At 44.1% G+C, this 18020-nt stretch overlaps 1 protein-coding gene across 1 annotated transcript in view; it reads left to right on the top strand.

The window, feature by feature from the left end:
• GCSH (glycine cleavage system protein H) overlaps positions 1-16137 on the top strand; it is a 126585-nt gene extending 110448 nt beyond the window's left edge. The window contains exons 3-5 of the mRNA XM_086945087.1: positions 3002-3065; positions 9854-9985; positions 15378-16137. Coding sequence (XP_086801213.1) covers positions 3002-3065; positions 9854-9985; positions 15378-15475 — 294 coding nt within the window. The 3' untranslated portion in view covers positions 15476-16137. The remainder of the gene's footprint in view (positions 1-3001; positions 3066-9853; positions 9986-15377) is intronic.
• Positions 16138-18020: the final 1883 nt, after the last annotated feature.

The following is an 18020-nucleotide window of genomic DNA, read 5'->3' on the forward strand; positions in this document are numbered from 1 at the left end:
GAGGTGTGGCGAAATGGTGTGAGCTGTGTGTGCGTTAGTGGGGAGCACCGGAGGAGAGAATAGAGGCTGTGGAGCAGGGGCAGATTGTGTGTTGAGCTGCAGGGAAGGGTCGAAAGTATGAGTGTAAGCCTCTTAGCCAAACAAGTTAATTGTAAAAAAAACTAGAGATACTTTGGTGTGCAGAGGTCAGTGGGACGGTCAGTATTCCTAAAGATATTTTTTGCACGGAGACCTGGTGAGTATTTCTCGCACTGTGCCCCTTTAGAATGATGCTTAGGTGTACCGAGCCCTCCTGGGGTTTGGGTGAATAGAGAGCTCTGTGGAAGGTAATGGGCACAGGCGACGTAAATATTTTATTATTCTCAGTCTGAGTACTAAGAATGCCAGACTCACTGTGAGAACAAGCAGCCCAGAGGCCGCATCTGTGATTCATTGGACAGTGGCTGTCATGAAGCCCTGCAAATGGCTGGGGGAGTCTTATGAGCAGGCCTTGGGATACCTGCTAGAGACACACACACTCTCACGGGACACACCGGGTACAACACACTTACACTATTGCACGCACGCACAAACACACTTTTGCACACAAACACACATAATGCACGCAAGGAAATAGAACTGCTTACATCAAAGTATAACAAGAAGAGGATGAGCCTCGAGGCACAGCGTGAAGGGGAGGCAGCCTTGAGAGCGATAATTAGGAGAAGACTGGAGTGATGGGAAGAGGGGCGAGAAGGACAAGGCAAACAAGCATGCTTGTGTTTTTTGTTGCAAATGTGTGCATGGCTTAGGAAGTAGAGCTTTTGCTGGTGGCAATTAGGATAGTCTAACGTGGAAGGGTTTGAATCCAGGAATTATGTTCCCCGCTCCCGTGCTACTCATGTTCACATGTTCATACTTATCATATTAGTATAAAGAAGAGGGTAATTACACTTTCAATTAAGAGCACCTAAAATCGTCAGATGTGGGGTATGAAGAGCTAAACAACAAAATTTGAAGTAAAGCTTCCACGTCGCCCACTTCCCTCTCACACTTAACTGAGAAGAGCTCTGAGTTTATAGAATGCCATTTTCCTCCCCACTGTCCTACTGTTTTGTGAGATCACAAACATGACACCAGTATTATTAGCCCGACCAGTGTTCTTTAGTCAAAGCAATGTTTCGTTGCAGCTGCAGGCAACAAGCATAGCATATAAAACAATCAAAAAAACGCAAGAGTGAACCTGTCCGTCAGTGTCTTGTCCGCAGAGACTGGCCGCTGATGATATAACATTTACTCATCTTCAGTGTCTGAACATTTATTACCTAAACTTTCCACTCCGACTGCCTGCATGTTTATTCATTTACTTAGAAAAGCATGGAATTCAAGTTTTTGGTGTCCTTTAATTGCTAGCTGGAGGCGGCTCATAATAATAGTCTATAAGAATTAAAGGGGTGAAGTGGCAATCAGAGGGCTAGGCGCCTTTGTACCAGTGAACAATGACTCGAGAGCTGCTCCGTCTCAGCCTCTGGGAGGGTTGCTTGCTCAGCGAGTTTAGTGGCGTGGATTCCGCAGGTCAGGAATGAAAGATTGCACTGGGGATCACTTGTTATGAACCTTTCATGTGTCTCTATGAAATGGCTGCATACGTTCTGCCGTAGAAATGCATTTCATGTCGGTACATGGAATGCATTTCTGCAAAGCTTTTTAGTTTGTGCTCGAAGGTCGAAACATCAATTCATTGCTGTTACAACACAAATACAGGATGCCTGCAAACAAACTCCCAAACAGAGGCTGGAAACAATTAAAAACAAGACGTCAGCGTTTAGTTGCTTCGGCTGTGAAATGGATCCAGAAAAAAAAAGAAGCTTGTGAGTGGTGCCGCGCGCGCGCCACTGCGAGCAGATGTCTTTAATTATGGCGGCCGAGTCTGGCCGCCATAATTGAAGACGTATGGGCTTTGCTGCTCGTTACAGACACCAACAGGCCATAGGCGGAGCTACGTGACCGCCTATGGCCTATTGCGTGTTCTGTTATAAAACAGCACCCATGCAAAGCCCAATCAAAATGGATCTTGAAATGCACATGCACAAGCTTTGTGGAATTTCAAGGTCCATTTTTGAAACCCTAGTAAAAGGGCTTTTCGCTCGCTTCGCTTGCGAGCCCTAAAAACCTGACTGATTAGGCATGTACAAAGTTTTTTTTCTAATCTTAACGACATGGAGGAAAATTTTGACATACATACAAATCATTCTGCTGATATCATTGTGATATTCTTAAAACCCGACAGTAGTCTTAATCGTGTCCCCCAAATTTATGTGGAATATAGGTGGATATAAATAGTTTCATTTAATTAATATATCTTAATAGTTGGAGACGACCCCTGTTACAGAGGTCTTTCTCTCTAATGTTGAGTTCATAAGCACCTTACCCTCTTCTCCGTGAATTCAAGTAGAAAGACCGTTTTTCCGGCAAGAGTCGAAGGGACAGTACTGTTGATAGAATTTCTTAAAAGGAGCAAGGTATGATTTCCTATCCTTGTTAAAAGTAACTGCGGTGGCTTAATTTCTGGTTTATTTGTTTGTAGTAGAGATAGTTTATTTATTTTTGGAAGACAAATTTAATAGTATTTCTTTTACAAATTACAATTGACTCTTTTAAAGTCAGACCGTCTTATAACTGAAAGGCCTACTTTTTCTGCAAAAAAAAATTGAGCATTTTACATAGTAAATTTGTTATTTTAATTTATTACGCTCACGAATCTTCTCCGGAGGGGTATTTCGGTGCGGGGCAAGGATGACAGACAACGTCTTAAGCATGGACGCAAGTTTCTAATGTTTATGAGCTGAAAAATATACCCTCGATGGAAAACTAGGGTTTGCTATAAGGAAATTTCGTTTTCGTAAAATGTAGGAAAGTCACGCGGGCTGTACATTTCCTTATCCTTCTTTATCTTGTTGACAAATGAACTGGCCCACAGCTTGACTCCTTTTTTTTTTTTCCTTCTACTTTTTCGTTTCAGGAAAAATTGGGAGATGTGGTGTACTGTGGCCTTCCTGAAGTAGGAACAAAATTGAATAAACAAGGTAAGTGTTTAAGACCGGCTATAAACATTTTTTATTTTGGTGTACTTGTACACTGTTAAGTAGAACTGGTAAATTGATTAGCAGCTGGGGCTGTATGCCATAAAAATCTATCAGTGTAACAGGCAAACTGTTGTTTCATAGCTTATGTTTGTTGTCTTTGAGGGAAGAGACTTGCCGTTTTATTCTCGTTGTCGAGTTTAATGTACCAACCAGAATGACTTGACATCATTTAAAGTTGCATCTACCAGAGGTCCAAAAGATGTACATGGCACAAACTTTCTTTAAAAAAAAAAAAGAAAAAAATGCTAAAGTTAAAACTGCCACATACTAGCAGAGTTTAGCAAGTAAAGTTACCCCATTTTTACTGTTGACTCCATAAAGCTATTTGAGTTTAGGCAGGAGGTTTTACTACGAGCTATAGTATTAGGTTTGGAACTCCGATACTGTATGAGACTGTATTTGCACACAACAGGCTAAGCGTCCAGCTAAGCTATTGCTTTTTTTTACTTTATCCACAAATAGGCAATGAAGTTCAATTAAAATGATTAATAAAACCAACAAGCTAGTGTTGTGCATAGCTAAAAGACGCTACGGTCTAAGGAACAGAGTAGACCATGGACAGCGTTCTCCTGAAGGGGGCAAATCACAACTTCTCAGTTGTCTTAAACCAGTTTCGCCGTTCCGACACACTGCTATCTGCACATCAGATCTGCTGTGACACATTTTTTCTTTGCCCTGGTTTCCCTGTGCCCCTGGTTATAAAGTGATGTGTGTAAACATATGTGAATTTGCAAAAATGTGTACACTCAAAAAGCTCCCTCCCAAAAGAAAATTGGGGTTTCCAGCCTACAAAAAGGCACAGGTCAGGTTACCAAGAACTGTTTTTTTAAACTTCCAATGTTGTGATTCCAAAGTATGGAGTGGTCAGTACAACGTGCGTGGGGCACCAAATACATTTGCGAGGTGGGTGGGTAGTGTTAGAATCCGCTCCAACTTGTCTCCCATGTCGGTGTTCAAGATCATACACTATAATGGCAGGCTATGGACTTCGCAGCAACAGCGGTTTCTCTGGGAGTGGTCCAACAACTTAGGAACCTGTATTTTTCAAGTGGTGTAGCATGATTGAGAAGTTTGTTGGTGGTGACACAGACAGGACTTGGTGCACCCACTTGACTCACAGGTTCTCATTAGTAACTGGGGAACTGGTCTTTAAAGGCAGGGTCATAATGTACATTTAGACCACAGTATCTGTGAAACGTACAAGGTGCACAGATCCGGCCCATCAAGGTCAAAGGAAAAAAAAAACATGATTGTCCTTCTCGTGCTAGAAGGGTATTAATATGGTCTTCTCCTAGAATGTCTGGTGTAATCTAGTAATTTTGGACAGACAGGCATCCATAGCAATCTAAAAGTGTGCCTGAAGACCAGGGCTGTTGAAGCGCACAACGTTTCCCACGCTTTCTAGCAAAAAATTAAGAGCAGGTATCAAATTATTACAGGATACATATATATATATATATATATATATATATATATATATATATATATATATATATATATATATAAAGGGAAAACGTGTGGACCATGTAACTTCCGGAGACATTTTAGCTTAGGAGGCTTCAGGTTGAGTACATATGGTCTCAAGGTTGGCTCGCAGTGGATAACCTGCCAGCAAATCCAAGAAGGGAAAAGCTCATCTGCTCCAGGCAGAATGGTTTTGGTCAGAGCCTTATTTGCCTATAGGCTCAGGCGTGCAGTGGACTTGAATGTTGAATCCACAAATATTCTTAGATGGGATACAGAGCTGTGCATTGGAAAGCTACATGAAAACTAGTGGCAGTGAACCCCCATCGCCTGCTTCGTGTCATATTGAAGGACATCACTCATGAAGCACATGTGTACCTTGTCCTGTAACTTGTAAACCAATCATGCTCACCACACAGGCTGCATGTCGTAGCTCACCACATGTTTACATGGGTTACCAAAGGACCCCATTTATGAGAGCTGTGCATATTTTTCAAGAAGTTAGTTGTGTTTTGTCTCCCAGACGTGTGGTTAAAATCATTTGTGTCTAACACTAGTATCTGCCAACAGAAGTGGGCCTCCATTTAGCCGTGTGAGGGTACTTTAGGCAATGTCTGTTACGAACAAAGTGCATAATGACGCATACCCCAGTCCACAAGAAATTTGCTCTCAGGCTTGTCCACTGCTCGGTAGGCAAAACAAAACCATTGGAGCACTACACGAGACTTGTAGATGCAGAATTCAGTTTCAGACGAAAACTCAGGGACACTGAGGAAGGTCAAATGAAAACACTCTGAAGGCACCCACTTTTTCAACCACCCCCCCAAGCAATTCTTAGAATCTGAAAGAAACACGTTAGTGATAGATTCCTTACCTTAGAATAACCCCCAGGTGTCAAACTTGATCCGGAAAGCTTTCGTCAGCAGTACCCCTGTGCGTCGGTAGGTGTCGAACCATGGCTCCGCGTACGTCGTTGGCGTTAAGATGATGTCGCTGGAGCTACATAGACACGCGCTGATGTCAGTTCTTTCTTTTTCCGCACCAGCAAGCGCAGATCCGGAAAGGGCGGTACCCCCAGTCAATTTTTGACTGACTTTTTGGGGACTTTTGTCTCTGTTCTTTTTTTTAGACTTTGACTCCTGGTGTGTAGGGATGCCCGGTTTTAAATCTTGCGGGGTTTGTCCCCGCACTATGTCGGTGACGGAACTGCACCCTGAGTGTCTCTACTGTTTGGGGCACGGCCGTGACTCCGAGTCTTGCCCCGAATGCCAGACCCTGGCTCCGAAAACTTTGCGGGAGCAGTCTTGAAAGTTACTGGAGGCCTGAGAGTCGGCTCCGCACTGTTTAAGGTCCCGGTCCAGTGGGAGGTCGAGGGACCAGTTGCGGAGCCGCCATCACCATCGTTTGAAGAAGACTTCGCACTCGGAGTTAGGTAAGGCAAAGCACAAAAAGTCAAAGAAGCGACGTGGCTCTTTGCCTTCCCCTAGCCTGTCGCACAACAGGGTAGGGGGTGTGGGTGGCCTACCTGCCCTTTCCGGGTTTATCTGCGACTTTGGCCCAGCTGCAGGAGTTCTTGTCAGCCACAGCAGGCGTCTTTGGCCCGTCGGGCCCCACGGGTCGGACTGGGGCTCCTCGCTCTTTGTCGTCGGTTCGTCGTCGACGACTACGCCAGGCTTGACGCCGAGAAACCCCCATGGATCCATGCTTGGATCCCAGCCGATGTCGGTTGGTCTGGTACAACCACCGTCGACAGCGCTGCTGCCGGCGTCTGCTGGCTCCCCGACCGGCGCCGTCCCCAGCTTCCACCCCGACGTGGGGAGGGTGCCGGACTGCTGTCGATCGATCCCGACGCCGATGGGGGATTTCTATCCCCTTCTCCATCCACCTCCTTTTCTGCCTGCCCGGCAGGTTGTGAAGGACGGGTACGACTGCGAAGGGTCAGAGGGCCCTCTTGCAGCCTAGTGCGAGTTAGACCCAGACTGGGAAGAGGAAATGGAGGAGGCAGGTGACCTGGAATTTACTCTAGAACCTGGCACACTATCTCCTCGTATCGTGGCTACGGAGGAGGGTGGTAAATATTCTGTGATGTTGCGTAGGGCGGCCGAGGCTCTCCACCTCGAGCTGCCTATGGTGGCCGTCAGGACTAACCACCTGACAGAAGTGCTTCGGCCGGCATCTTCATCTGCGGAGCCGCTACTGGGGCTCCTGTGGATAAGAACGTGGCCCAACTCAATCTTCTGGCCCTGGGTGACCCCATTTTCCTCTCCCAACACCGTACCCCTGAGAGCTTGGTTCTCCAAGCCTCTGCGTCCCCAAGCGCATTCCCTTCCACACCTCCGGACAGGGAATTCAAGAAACTGGAGCAATTTGGGAAGAACATTTTTACTTCCGTCGGTTCAGACCTGCGGTCTGAGAACACTGCATGCCTCCTGGGCCGTTATTCCTGTTCCATATGGGACACGGTTGCGCAGGTGCTGCCTAAGTGTCCGGAGGAGTCCCGGACGGTGCTCTCCCAAGCTATTGCTGAGGGGAGAGACGCAGCCAAGTTCATGATTCGTTGTGGCCTTGACACCGACGACTCTCTGGGCAGATCGATTTCCACGACAGGGGCGCTACGCCGCCACACCTGGCTGAGGACTACTGGTATTTCCGGGGATGTCCAGAACACTCTGATAGACATGCCCTTTGATGGCACTTTTTGGCGACAAGGCAGATCTGCCACGCGCACTCCTTCCGCTTCTGCTTTTCGCTCCTTTCGTGGCCAAGGAAGGGGTGCCCAAACACTTGGAATCAGAGCCACAGGCCTGCGCAGCAACCGTCTCAGTGCAGCCGTTGACTTGGAACCAGCAGAGGTGGGTCATGGGGCCAGCGGGCGGGTCAGTCCACCACCTCCCCTGCAGCCACTGCCTCCAAACCTTCATAGTCTGATGTTTCAGGCCCACCAGAGGCCAGTGGGTGGCAGGATTCACCATCACCTCCCCCACTTGCGCACCATCACTTCGGACAGGTGGGTTCTGCAGATAGTCCGACGGGGCTACTCCCTCCGCTTCGAAACTACCCCTCCAGCCATGCCACCTCAGTACCACCACATGTCAGTGGATCACTTGGCACTTCTCCAGCAGAAAGTTGAAGAGCCAGGTCTTGCGAAGTCGTCTGAAGGCAAGGAGGCCTTGGGTCTGCCGTAGGTTGTTGGGGAGGGTGTTCCAGGTCTTGGCAGCGAGGTGGGAGAAGCATCTGCCGCCGGCGGTTGTTCTCCGGATGCGCGACTCTGTGGCGAGGCCGGCGGAGCGGAGCTTGCGGGTAGGGGCGTAGAAGCTGAGTCGTTTGAGGTGCGCTGACCCGGCGTTGTGGAGGGCCTTGTGTGCGTGGATGAGGAGCTTGAAGGTTATCCTCTTGTTGACAGGGAGCCAGTGTAGGTCTCTCAGGTGGGGGTGTGATGTGGCTGCAGCGGGGGATGTCGAGGATCAGTCGTGCCGAGGCTTTCTGGATGTGTTGCTGCCGTCTCAGGAGCTTGTTTGATGTTCCTGCGTGGAGGGCATTTCCGTAGTCCAGCCTACTGGAGACGAGGGCCTGGGTTACTGTTCTCATTTCGGTGGGAATCCACTTGAAGATCCTGCGGAGCATCCGTAGGGTGTTGAAGCAGGATGAGGAGACAGCGTTGACCTGTTTGGTCATGGAGAGTGTGGAGTCGAGGATGACCCCCAGATTGCGTGCATGGTCAGTGTGTGTCGGTGCTGTTCCCAGTGATTTCGGCCACCAGGAGTCGTCCCAAGCTGAAGGGGTGGAGCCGAGGATGAGGACCTCCTTCTTGTCAGAGTTCAGCTTCAGTCGGCTGTTTCTCATCCATTCGGCGACGGCCTTCATTCCTTCGTGGAGGTTGGTTTTGGCGGTGTGAGGGTCTTTGGTGAGGGAGATGATCAGCTGGGTGTCGTCTGCATAGGAGATGATGTTGAGGTCGTGCTGACTGGCGACGTAGGCGAGGGGAGCCATGTATATGTTGAACATCGTTGGGTTGAGGGAGGAGCCCTGGGGTACGCTGCAGATGATCTCGGTGGCGTAGATTGCTCAAAGGCATTACTCACCTTTTCCCTCCTATTCCGTTTGTAATCTCTCAGTGGGACTTGAATCTGGTTCTTACCTATTTGATGTGCGCTCCCTTTGAGCCGCTTCACACCGGTCCTCTTCGTTTATTGACTTTGAAGATTGCTTTCCTGGTTGCCATCACCTCCGCTAGGCACCTGAGTGTGCTCCAGGCACTTTCCTGTAAGCCTCCTTTTCTGTCGGTCCATCCGGACAAGTTTGTGCTTCGCACTCGTCCTTCCTTCTTGCCAAAGGTTGTCACTGCCTTCCACATCAGGCAAACTATCACCTTGCCCACTTTCTTTCCACCTCTGCACCCTGCCAGAGGGGAAGAGAGGCTCCACCATCTGGACCCAAAACGTGCGCTCTCCTTTTATCTGAATCTCACACAACAGTTCCGGGAGGATGACACGCTCTTTGTTGGCTACACGGGCGCCAAGAAAGGCCAGGCTGTACACAAGAGGACTATCTCCCGCTGGGGCGTCTTGTGTATCAAGGCCTGTTATTCTCTGGCTAAAAAGAAACCTCCAACGGGATTGCGTGCCCATTCTACCAGGGCGACAGCAGCTACTACTGCATTGGGACTTGGTGTCCCCCTGCAAGACATCTGTCAGGCAGCCATGTGGGCCTCGCTGCACACTTTTACTAAGCATAATTGCCTTGACAGTCAAATCCGGAGAGACCGCTTCTCTGGCCGATCTGTTCTCTGTGACTTTCTGGTGTGATCTTTGTTCGTAGACCCCTCAACGGGGTTGCTATAGGTGGGGTATGTGTTCTAAGGTAAGGAATCTATGAATCTGTGCCACCCATCCTAATTTTAAACAGTTTCGAGATTGGTAATTCGTGACATGTTATGCCAGTCTTGACTTTAGAAGGCAAAGCCATTTCCTCTCTAGGTCAGCCAACTAATTACAATTGTATTTTGCCTAGTCCGGGTGGGAAATATTTATTTGTTTAAATGTATACACTGGATGAGAATATTTTAGCCTTCATACTTCTTAAGTACCAATGATGGTGGTAATATTGATTGCATAGAACACTGCGGGTGCATGCATTCTACAAAAAGTGAACAAAAGCTCAGCTTGATACTTCTTTTAATCACTTTTAATGTTTCCTTTCATTATTTTGCATTTTGTAGCAGGTGGTTTGTTAATAAAAATCTGTATATTTTACTTCCCACTTAGATGAGTTTGGTGCATTGGAAAGTGTGAAGGCTGCAAGTGAGCTCTACTCACCCCTTACCGGTGAAGTTACGGAAATTAACAAAGCCCTAGAAGAAACTCCAGGCCTAGTCAACAAATCCTGCTATGAAGACGGTAAAATTCTTCTGCTTTCTTCAATGTAACTAAACATTAATATTCAGATTGTGGCCAGACAATGTATCATTGCTAAATTTGGTGCCTGGATTTGCTTGAGAAATACTTTGAGAAACATAACTGCATGAACTGTCCTTAATGCCCAATAATTTTTTATATACATTTTTTTTAAAGTCATGACTTGAGTGACATGACTTGATCGTGTTATGTCAGCAACTAGAACCTCTGTGTCTGAAATAACAAAACCGGGTCCCGTTACTTTGCCTTCTTTTTTTGATGTTTGGGTCAGCATATGTATTCAAGAATATATATTTAGTGCCAAATAGCAGCATATCTGACTTATTCTGCATGTTCGGTGTAAATAATGAATGACAGGTACACCTGGGACTGAACAAAGCTTAAAATCCAGTTATGGTCTGAGGATTTTCATACAATATTTCATAGGTCTAACATTTGTGTACTTGATATGCAACCATTTTTTAATTGTTCAATGTTTTTAAAATGTTTTATATATCTACTTGTCCGTGGGTCAGGTTGTTTCACAATTTTACTTGTCCTTTAAAAATAATCCACTTTTTCCTTTTGTGCCTCTTAGTGCGGCGACTAATTATGACAACAATCTCAATATATAAGAACTTCAAGAAAGGCCTCTCTGATTATGCCAGGGCTCAAACTATAGTAGAGTTTGAATACTAGCAATTCCCTTATTTTGCCACCTTTCCGCAGATCTACATACTGGGGCTGGAGGTAGCGGTGAGCAACAGTTACAGGGGCGAAATGCCTTTTGAGGTGTGCAAGCCTTCTAACTTGCATGTTTTAGTAGTTTTCATCAGCTGTTCTCTAATCTTTTCCCGTACTGAGAAATGTTGGAAATGTACTTCTAACAAGGGCAGAAGTAACACTTCCAGGGTTGGGGAGAAGGTAGTTGGAGCGAAAGTGAACTTGTAAATGCTCAACAGATTTTGGCATTAACAAATTTACACATGCATATTTGCTCATGCTAAAATGCAGTTTACAAATATTTTCTAGGAGTATGACTTCCTACTTCCGTAAATTCTTGTGAATTCATGAAAGCCATAATTGTACACTAATGCAAGGACATTATACCATGGGTGCACTTTTGTGACTTTCTTTAAGAATTGGGCCCCTAATGAGGTTTGGCATTAACCAAGACTCTTTTTTTTATTTTTTTTTAATAATCTATCGACTGATCTACTGGCTTCCCTGTGAGTGATAGCATTTTGCTCTGTCATAAGAAGCACATCCTCACACAAATTAATTCAAAACAAGCTTTATTAGATTTTTGTAATAAAATCATAAAAGCATACATTTAAAACACATCTGCATTACGGGGTTTAAGAAAAAAACTTGAAATAAAAGTAGTTGTGTTCAGTGCAAAGAACTATTGTGGCAATCTATGGTTTTGGGACCAAAAATATATTTTTGCCAATGTTTGTAATAATGGTGAGGCCCCAGTAGCTCCAACAATAATAAGGTTTTACAAAACCGTGTCAAAACAAGACCCACATTAACAAAAACGAAAAGGCTAATTGCCAATACTAGTTTATTTTCCCATAATCTTGTTGAACTGATTACACTGATTTTCCATTATGAATTTGTTTTGGAAATGCTAGCATACAGCAACACATTTTACTGTATGATGCTCCAAAGAAATTGTACCTAAAATGTTGCAGTAGTTTTGGAAAACATTTGTTTCCCTTGTTGCGTTTATTTGTGAACATTTTATTTGAAATCAGAAATTCTTCAATCTTGCTTTCAAGCTTCTGCAATTATTTGCATCTAATTAGAGCGCATTCTAGGAGCATTATGGTAATAGTGTAGTTTGTCGAGCAATTTTTCTGTGACTTCAGACGGTATTAGGAACACTAAAGGTAGATGCAGGAATAAAAGACCCTTAAATCAACCCAAAGAAAAAACATTCTCTTTCCTCAGATTGAACTGCCGATCCCGTCCGAAACATAAAGCCGAAATTTTCAACTTATTAACAGACGAAGAACCTGATGCCATGTTCCTAACGGAAACTTGGTTCCAGGAAATCTCTGGGACAGAATTGGCTGAAGCATTACCTGACCACTATGCAACGGTTAGGTTACATCGAACAAATAAAGTAGGAGGAGGAATTGACATCCTTTTTAAAAAGGAATACAACTGTGAATTCACTAAACTACCATGTTCCAACTGTGAAGCGGCTGTAGTCAAACTTGCTCTTACTCCCAACTATACACTAACTGGAGTACTTATTTATCGCCCACCAGGAACGGCGATAAATTGGGTGACAGCCCTTCTGGAACTCATTGGTCCTTTAGTTATGAAGGCATCACATTTCTCCCTATTGGTGACATGAACCTGCACCTAGAGAATCCTAACTGCTCAAAAGCCATAGACTTTATTGCTGATCTAGCATGCCTTAACTTAAACCTTATGAACTCTGGACCCACACATAGTGTTGGACATTTACTTGACCCGATTTTCTCCAATATTAAGGAAATCACCACCCTCCCAGCTCTGCCACTTTGCTGGTCAGACCATTACCTAGTGACATTTTCTCTCCAAATTGTCATATCAAGGGCGGAAGCTACACCTGAGCAACCACAGTTCATTAGAAAGTGGAAGAAACTAGATACTGACGCTTTGAACACTTTCTTAAACTTATCCACGCCTTGTTCTAAATCATCGGTTCACACCTTATCCACAGCCGTACAGAAATGGCTTATGACAGCCATAGACACTTGCTTACCAAAACCTAAATTAAAATGTAAAGAACATAGACCCCCTGCCCCCTGGTTCACAGAAACACTAAAAACTAGAAAAATCTAAGTGCAAAATTCAGAGCGTACGTGGAGGAAAACGTACTCATCTGAAGCCAAAAGGGAGTACAAGACTAAATTAAATAAATATCATGCACTTTGTAGTAAGGCTAGAGCTGACTTTGTGTGCTCTACAATTATGGAAGCACTGAATCGGTCAAAAGAACTTTTTAAAATGGTGAGAACTGGCAGGTTCCAAAACGTCACAACCTCCACTAGACCTAAGTAAACAGCAATGTGACTTATTAGCCACGTTTTTTGTCAGTAAAGTGGATAAAATATATCAGGGGATAGAACAAGCTCAGAATAATAGCTATCGAGCACATACTTCCTCACATAGCGCCCTGATCACTATTAGCACGGACACATTTATCGAGCTACTTAGCACAATTAAATCTGGGTCACCAAATGATCCGTTACTGTGCTCAGTACTTAAGACACTCGATGAGAAGGCAGTGGCTACTATTACAGACCTTTTACATTTTTCCTTACAAGAGGAAACTGTACCAAAAGAATGGAAACATGCCATGGTTCACCCACTGCTAAAAAAGGCTGGAGCCGACCCTAACCTGCCGTCCAACTTTAGACCCATTTCCTTACTACCCATATTTTCTAAGATATTGGAAAAACATGTGCACCATTCCTTAACTGAATTTACCATGGCTCAAGACTTGCTGCCTCCCCATCAATCAGGTTTTAGATCAGAGTTCTCTACGGAGACGACACTACTGGGAGTTACTGAAAATATCCGCTCCCTGATGGATAGTGGCGAAACGGTTGCACTGGTACTTTTGGACCTTAGTGCCGCATTTGATACGGTATCACACACTGTATTAATGAAGACACTATATTTATTAGGTATCAGAGGCCCGGCTTTAAATTGGATTAAATCTTTGTTGGAGGAACGCACCTTTCAAGTTTTCTCTCGATCTGCTTGCTCTGATGTCCAGGTCTTCAAGCATGGGGTACCACAGGGCTCTATATTAAGTCCACTATTATTCAACCTAATATGTGCCCATTAGCAAGGGTAGTGGAAGAAACTGGGCTACAAATGTAATCCTATGCTGATGATTCTCAGCTGCTCTTTTCACTTTCCTCTGGAAATAAAGATAATCCCTCTATACTCAAACAAGGGCTTGTGAAAATTGCTGGATGGATGCAAGAAAATGTTCTCAAACTAAACGGTGAGAAAACCAAAGTGATGATACTGGGCAAAGATAAAAAGTTATGGGGCCCCCAACATTGGCCACAAGAAATGGGCCTACTCCCAGTCCCAGTAATGCAAGCACGTAATTTGGCCATTATTATCGATGATTCTCTTAATATGCATCAACAAGCAGTGACAACGTCTGCCACCTGCTTTGCCATTTTAAAATGGCTAAAGAAGATTTGTTGGATGCTACCAGAATCAACTAGGAAAACTGTAATCAACGCATTAATTACATCTAGGCTTGATTACGGAAATGTGCTGTACCTAGGCGCAAAGAAAGCTACGATTCGTAGGCTGCAGACAGTTCAAAATGCTGCAGCCAGACTCTTATGTAAAATTCCTACCACAACCCCCACCACTCACTATATTCGGATCTCCACTGGTTAAAGATTAAGAACCGAATCAAATTTAAATCGCATTGCTTTATGCACAACAGTTTCACAAAAAAAGCCCCAAAATACCTTCAAAATTTGGTTCATCCATATTGCCCCTCTCGTGCTCTCCGCTCTTCTGCAGCAAATTTTTTTATAATCCCTAAAATCAGACGCTCACGCATGGGCAGCAAATCCTTTTCTGGGACCCACCTTATGGAATTCCCATGCCCATTACAGCCCGAAATGAGACCAATTACATGAGCTTCAGGAAAGTCCTAAAAACCTGGCTGTTCAACATGTAAGCTGGGCCCTGTCTATAGTAGAATTATTCATCTTCTAAATGCGCTGGGAAACCCTTTGTGGGTAGCTGTTGCGCTATACAAATAAAATGAATAATAATAATAATTATTATACATAGCCTCATATTAAACTTTGGAAACGTGTACTCATTTTTATACTCCAACTACTGTCAGTAGTGCAGTCCAAGCTTACAACATTTCCTTACAGCCTCACCCTAATAATAGAGGCTTTGCATTAATGAACCATAAATACAAGCTCGAGCTGCATTAACATATAGACACAAATGTTATCTTTACTGCGCATAGTGCCATTCCCTGATACAAAATGTGGTACTGTAAACTGCCAAAGGTTTTGTGCTACAGGGGTTGAGTCTATTTGTCCCAAGGGCAAAATTAGCATGAAAACCTGTTGTCTTTAACCCCAAACAATATGTACTGGGCTTCGGGCTATAGGAATTCCACACCCCTGTTTTAACATGTGGCCACTATTTTTATATTTATATACTGCATATTGAAAAGCATGCTCTTTATCTACTTTTATCATTCCGTTCATTTGACATGTGGTGAAATGCCTTGGGGCTTACAAATATGTTTATATTTGCTATAAAATAACTGCTACTTTTAGAACTCTTATGAACCCAAACTCCTCTTTTTATTTAACACTTCAACTCTTCATTGTAGGTTGGTTAATAAAGATGACTGTGGAGAACCCTTCTGAACTTGACGACCTGCTGAGCGAAGACGCCTATGAGAAATATATAAAGTCTATTGACGACTGATCAAAATCTTGGACATTTTAAACTAAAATCTTTGAAGCACTTAGCTGTGTGTAGTTCATCAAAAAATAATGTACAGAAGTTCTGAAAGCTGCATATCACAAAGTGTGATTTGAAGACAAATGAAAATACATCTGTAATGTTTTTGGTAGGAGGACCAAACTTCTCTGCGGATAGAATTGATTATACCTGAGGCTTCGCACGCCTTTTTGATAGTGTGGATTTTAGACTACTGTGTCTAATTATGACATTTTCAACTCTTAATGTTCAATAACTTGGTTATTAATATTTTGTTCTTAAAAGTAACACTAAAATACAATTGCCTTAATTTTAGTAGACCGATGGTGACTGGTGGCTGTTTTTTTCTTTTTGGATACTATAGAGTACTGTACAAAATTACAGGGAAAGGACTGTTGGTTCGCTGGAATAGTTCAATGGCTGGAATAGTTAGGCCTCCCCATTACCATTTACTGTGATGGTTGTGTTTAGTTTGCACAGCATAATTTTTTTGAACTGCTTCAGCTGCTGCTATTTATGAAAGCTGTTATCTGATGACGGAAAAGAAAGTAACAGTATTTAATTTTAAAAAGACTGTTGACGTTTCGTCTTGTAGTGCTTTTCACAATGTGTAATTATTAAAGCAATAAGACCGACTCCTCCCTAAACAGAATTGGACTCTTTTTATTTTTAAAGGCCAACGTAATTGAGCAGTGCATGATTCCCAAAGGCAGAAACATTTAAAATAGTACTGTAGAGGTGAAGGTCAATGGCCCTATACCGTGTTTCGAACAGAACCTCAATTTGCCCTTCTGGCATAACTGTGAGGTTTTCTTATTCAGGAGACCTGTCTCACAAGCTTCTGCAAGTTCTCTACACTCAATTTATGCTGACAACCAACAGTACTGGTCTCTTTTGGTTGATGCGGTACACCTAGAGTGGGACTCCTTTTAAAAAGGTTGACTCCCTTTAAAATGGTTGACTCCCAGGCCATGACACTACTGATAGTACCTGTTTATTGTAGTCGTTGGATGCAGACCTTTTTAACGAATCCCTCTGAGGAGACTGCCTACTTGTGCTTCCTAATTAATCCACATAGTTTGTCATGAATGGGCCCTTTGATTTTACGTTGTGTGCACGAAAGAGCTTGCCTACATGCACACTGCTTCCCCCCTCCCCCCCCCCCCCCCCCCTCCCCAAAGCTTGGGCCTCTCCTTTTTTGGATAGAACCTCTAGGGCTGTCCTGTTCTCCCATATGTCCCTGTTTGCTGATCCTCATACCACCCTCCCGGCAGAATCATTAAGATAAGTGCATCTGTTGGAGCTCTGATTCATGTCTAGCGAATGAAGCAGTAAGGATCTTTTCTTGCTAACTGAGCATGGGCACGGCTAATCCTTGCAGGCCACTTGGTTGCCTGACTAAAAGAGCACCTGAACAGTTGAGGCAAAACCAGTATCTGCAATACAAATTGAGATGGACTACTCCAATGTGGGCCATTGTCTTGGAGCTGTGGCACACATGAACAGAAAGCACTCTCTCCTAATATCTCCCTGTGAAACTCCACCCCCACCTTTCAAAAGTATTTTTGCTGGACACTTGGTTGCAGACCAGTGGCACTAGCACTGTGTGTGTGTGCAAGTTTATACTCTGTGCTCATTCACTGTTCCCTTTATTCTTCAAGGAGCTTTCCACAGACAGTTCTGTCATGGAAGGTTGGCATAAGATGCAGAATCTTTGCCTGTCTCACTTCCAGAGTAGGAACTATACTCCAGTAGGAAGATAAATTGCTGCTGCATCTGAAGGAGAAGAGTGCTGGCTTGTGTGCAGTGCTTGCCTTATTGAACCAATGCAGAGTTGAAGGGTCCCAAGGTCTTTTTTTTTGGAGCAAAACTAAGCATGTATAGATTGGGAGTTTGTCCGTTGCTCAGCCATACCAAAGATTCCCTAAGGACAACCTGAGCCCACTTTCTTCAGCCTGCTGCTACCATGAAGAGCATACCAGCTGCAAACGCTGGATCTACATACTGCTAGGTGTGGTTCTGTTAAATGACACAGATGTATATGTGAGCCCAGTTGGCTTCCACCTTCTGTGTTGAATGCCCTGCCTGACAGTACAGTTGTCTGTGAATCGTGTGTATGTTTAATGGTGTGTGCACAGTCTACACGCATGCTGATGTTTATTTCAGCGATATGAGAGCATCCTTGTCTTGAACCCCACTCCAACTGTGGTGCTGACACTCCTGCACCCACACCCCCCACATTTGTGATGTATCCAGAAACTCTAGTGTATTGATTCCTACTGAGAATGATTACTACTGTGATATTATGTTCCTGTTTGTATGCAAAAAAATAGTAAGCCATTATTCAGGTAAGTGTTGTAATGCTATTCTTATGCATGAATACTACTCACAAATTTGGTTTGGCACAGCAAAGCGAGCGGAACCTGTAACCACGCGAGTTGAGCTAAAAATGTGGTAGTCCTTGTAGAGGTAATTCGTATAATCAAATTTCGAGCCCTTGGAGGAGTAGCCAACAATTGATGCTGTCGAA

Source organism: Lissotriton vulgaris, chromosome 12, assembly GCF_964263255.1.
Source record: "Lissotriton vulgaris chromosome 12, aLisVul1.2, whole genome shotgun sequence".
Classification (NCBI taxonomy): Eukaryota; Metazoa; Chordata; class Amphibia; order Caudata; family Salamandridae; genus Lissotriton; species Lissotriton vulgaris.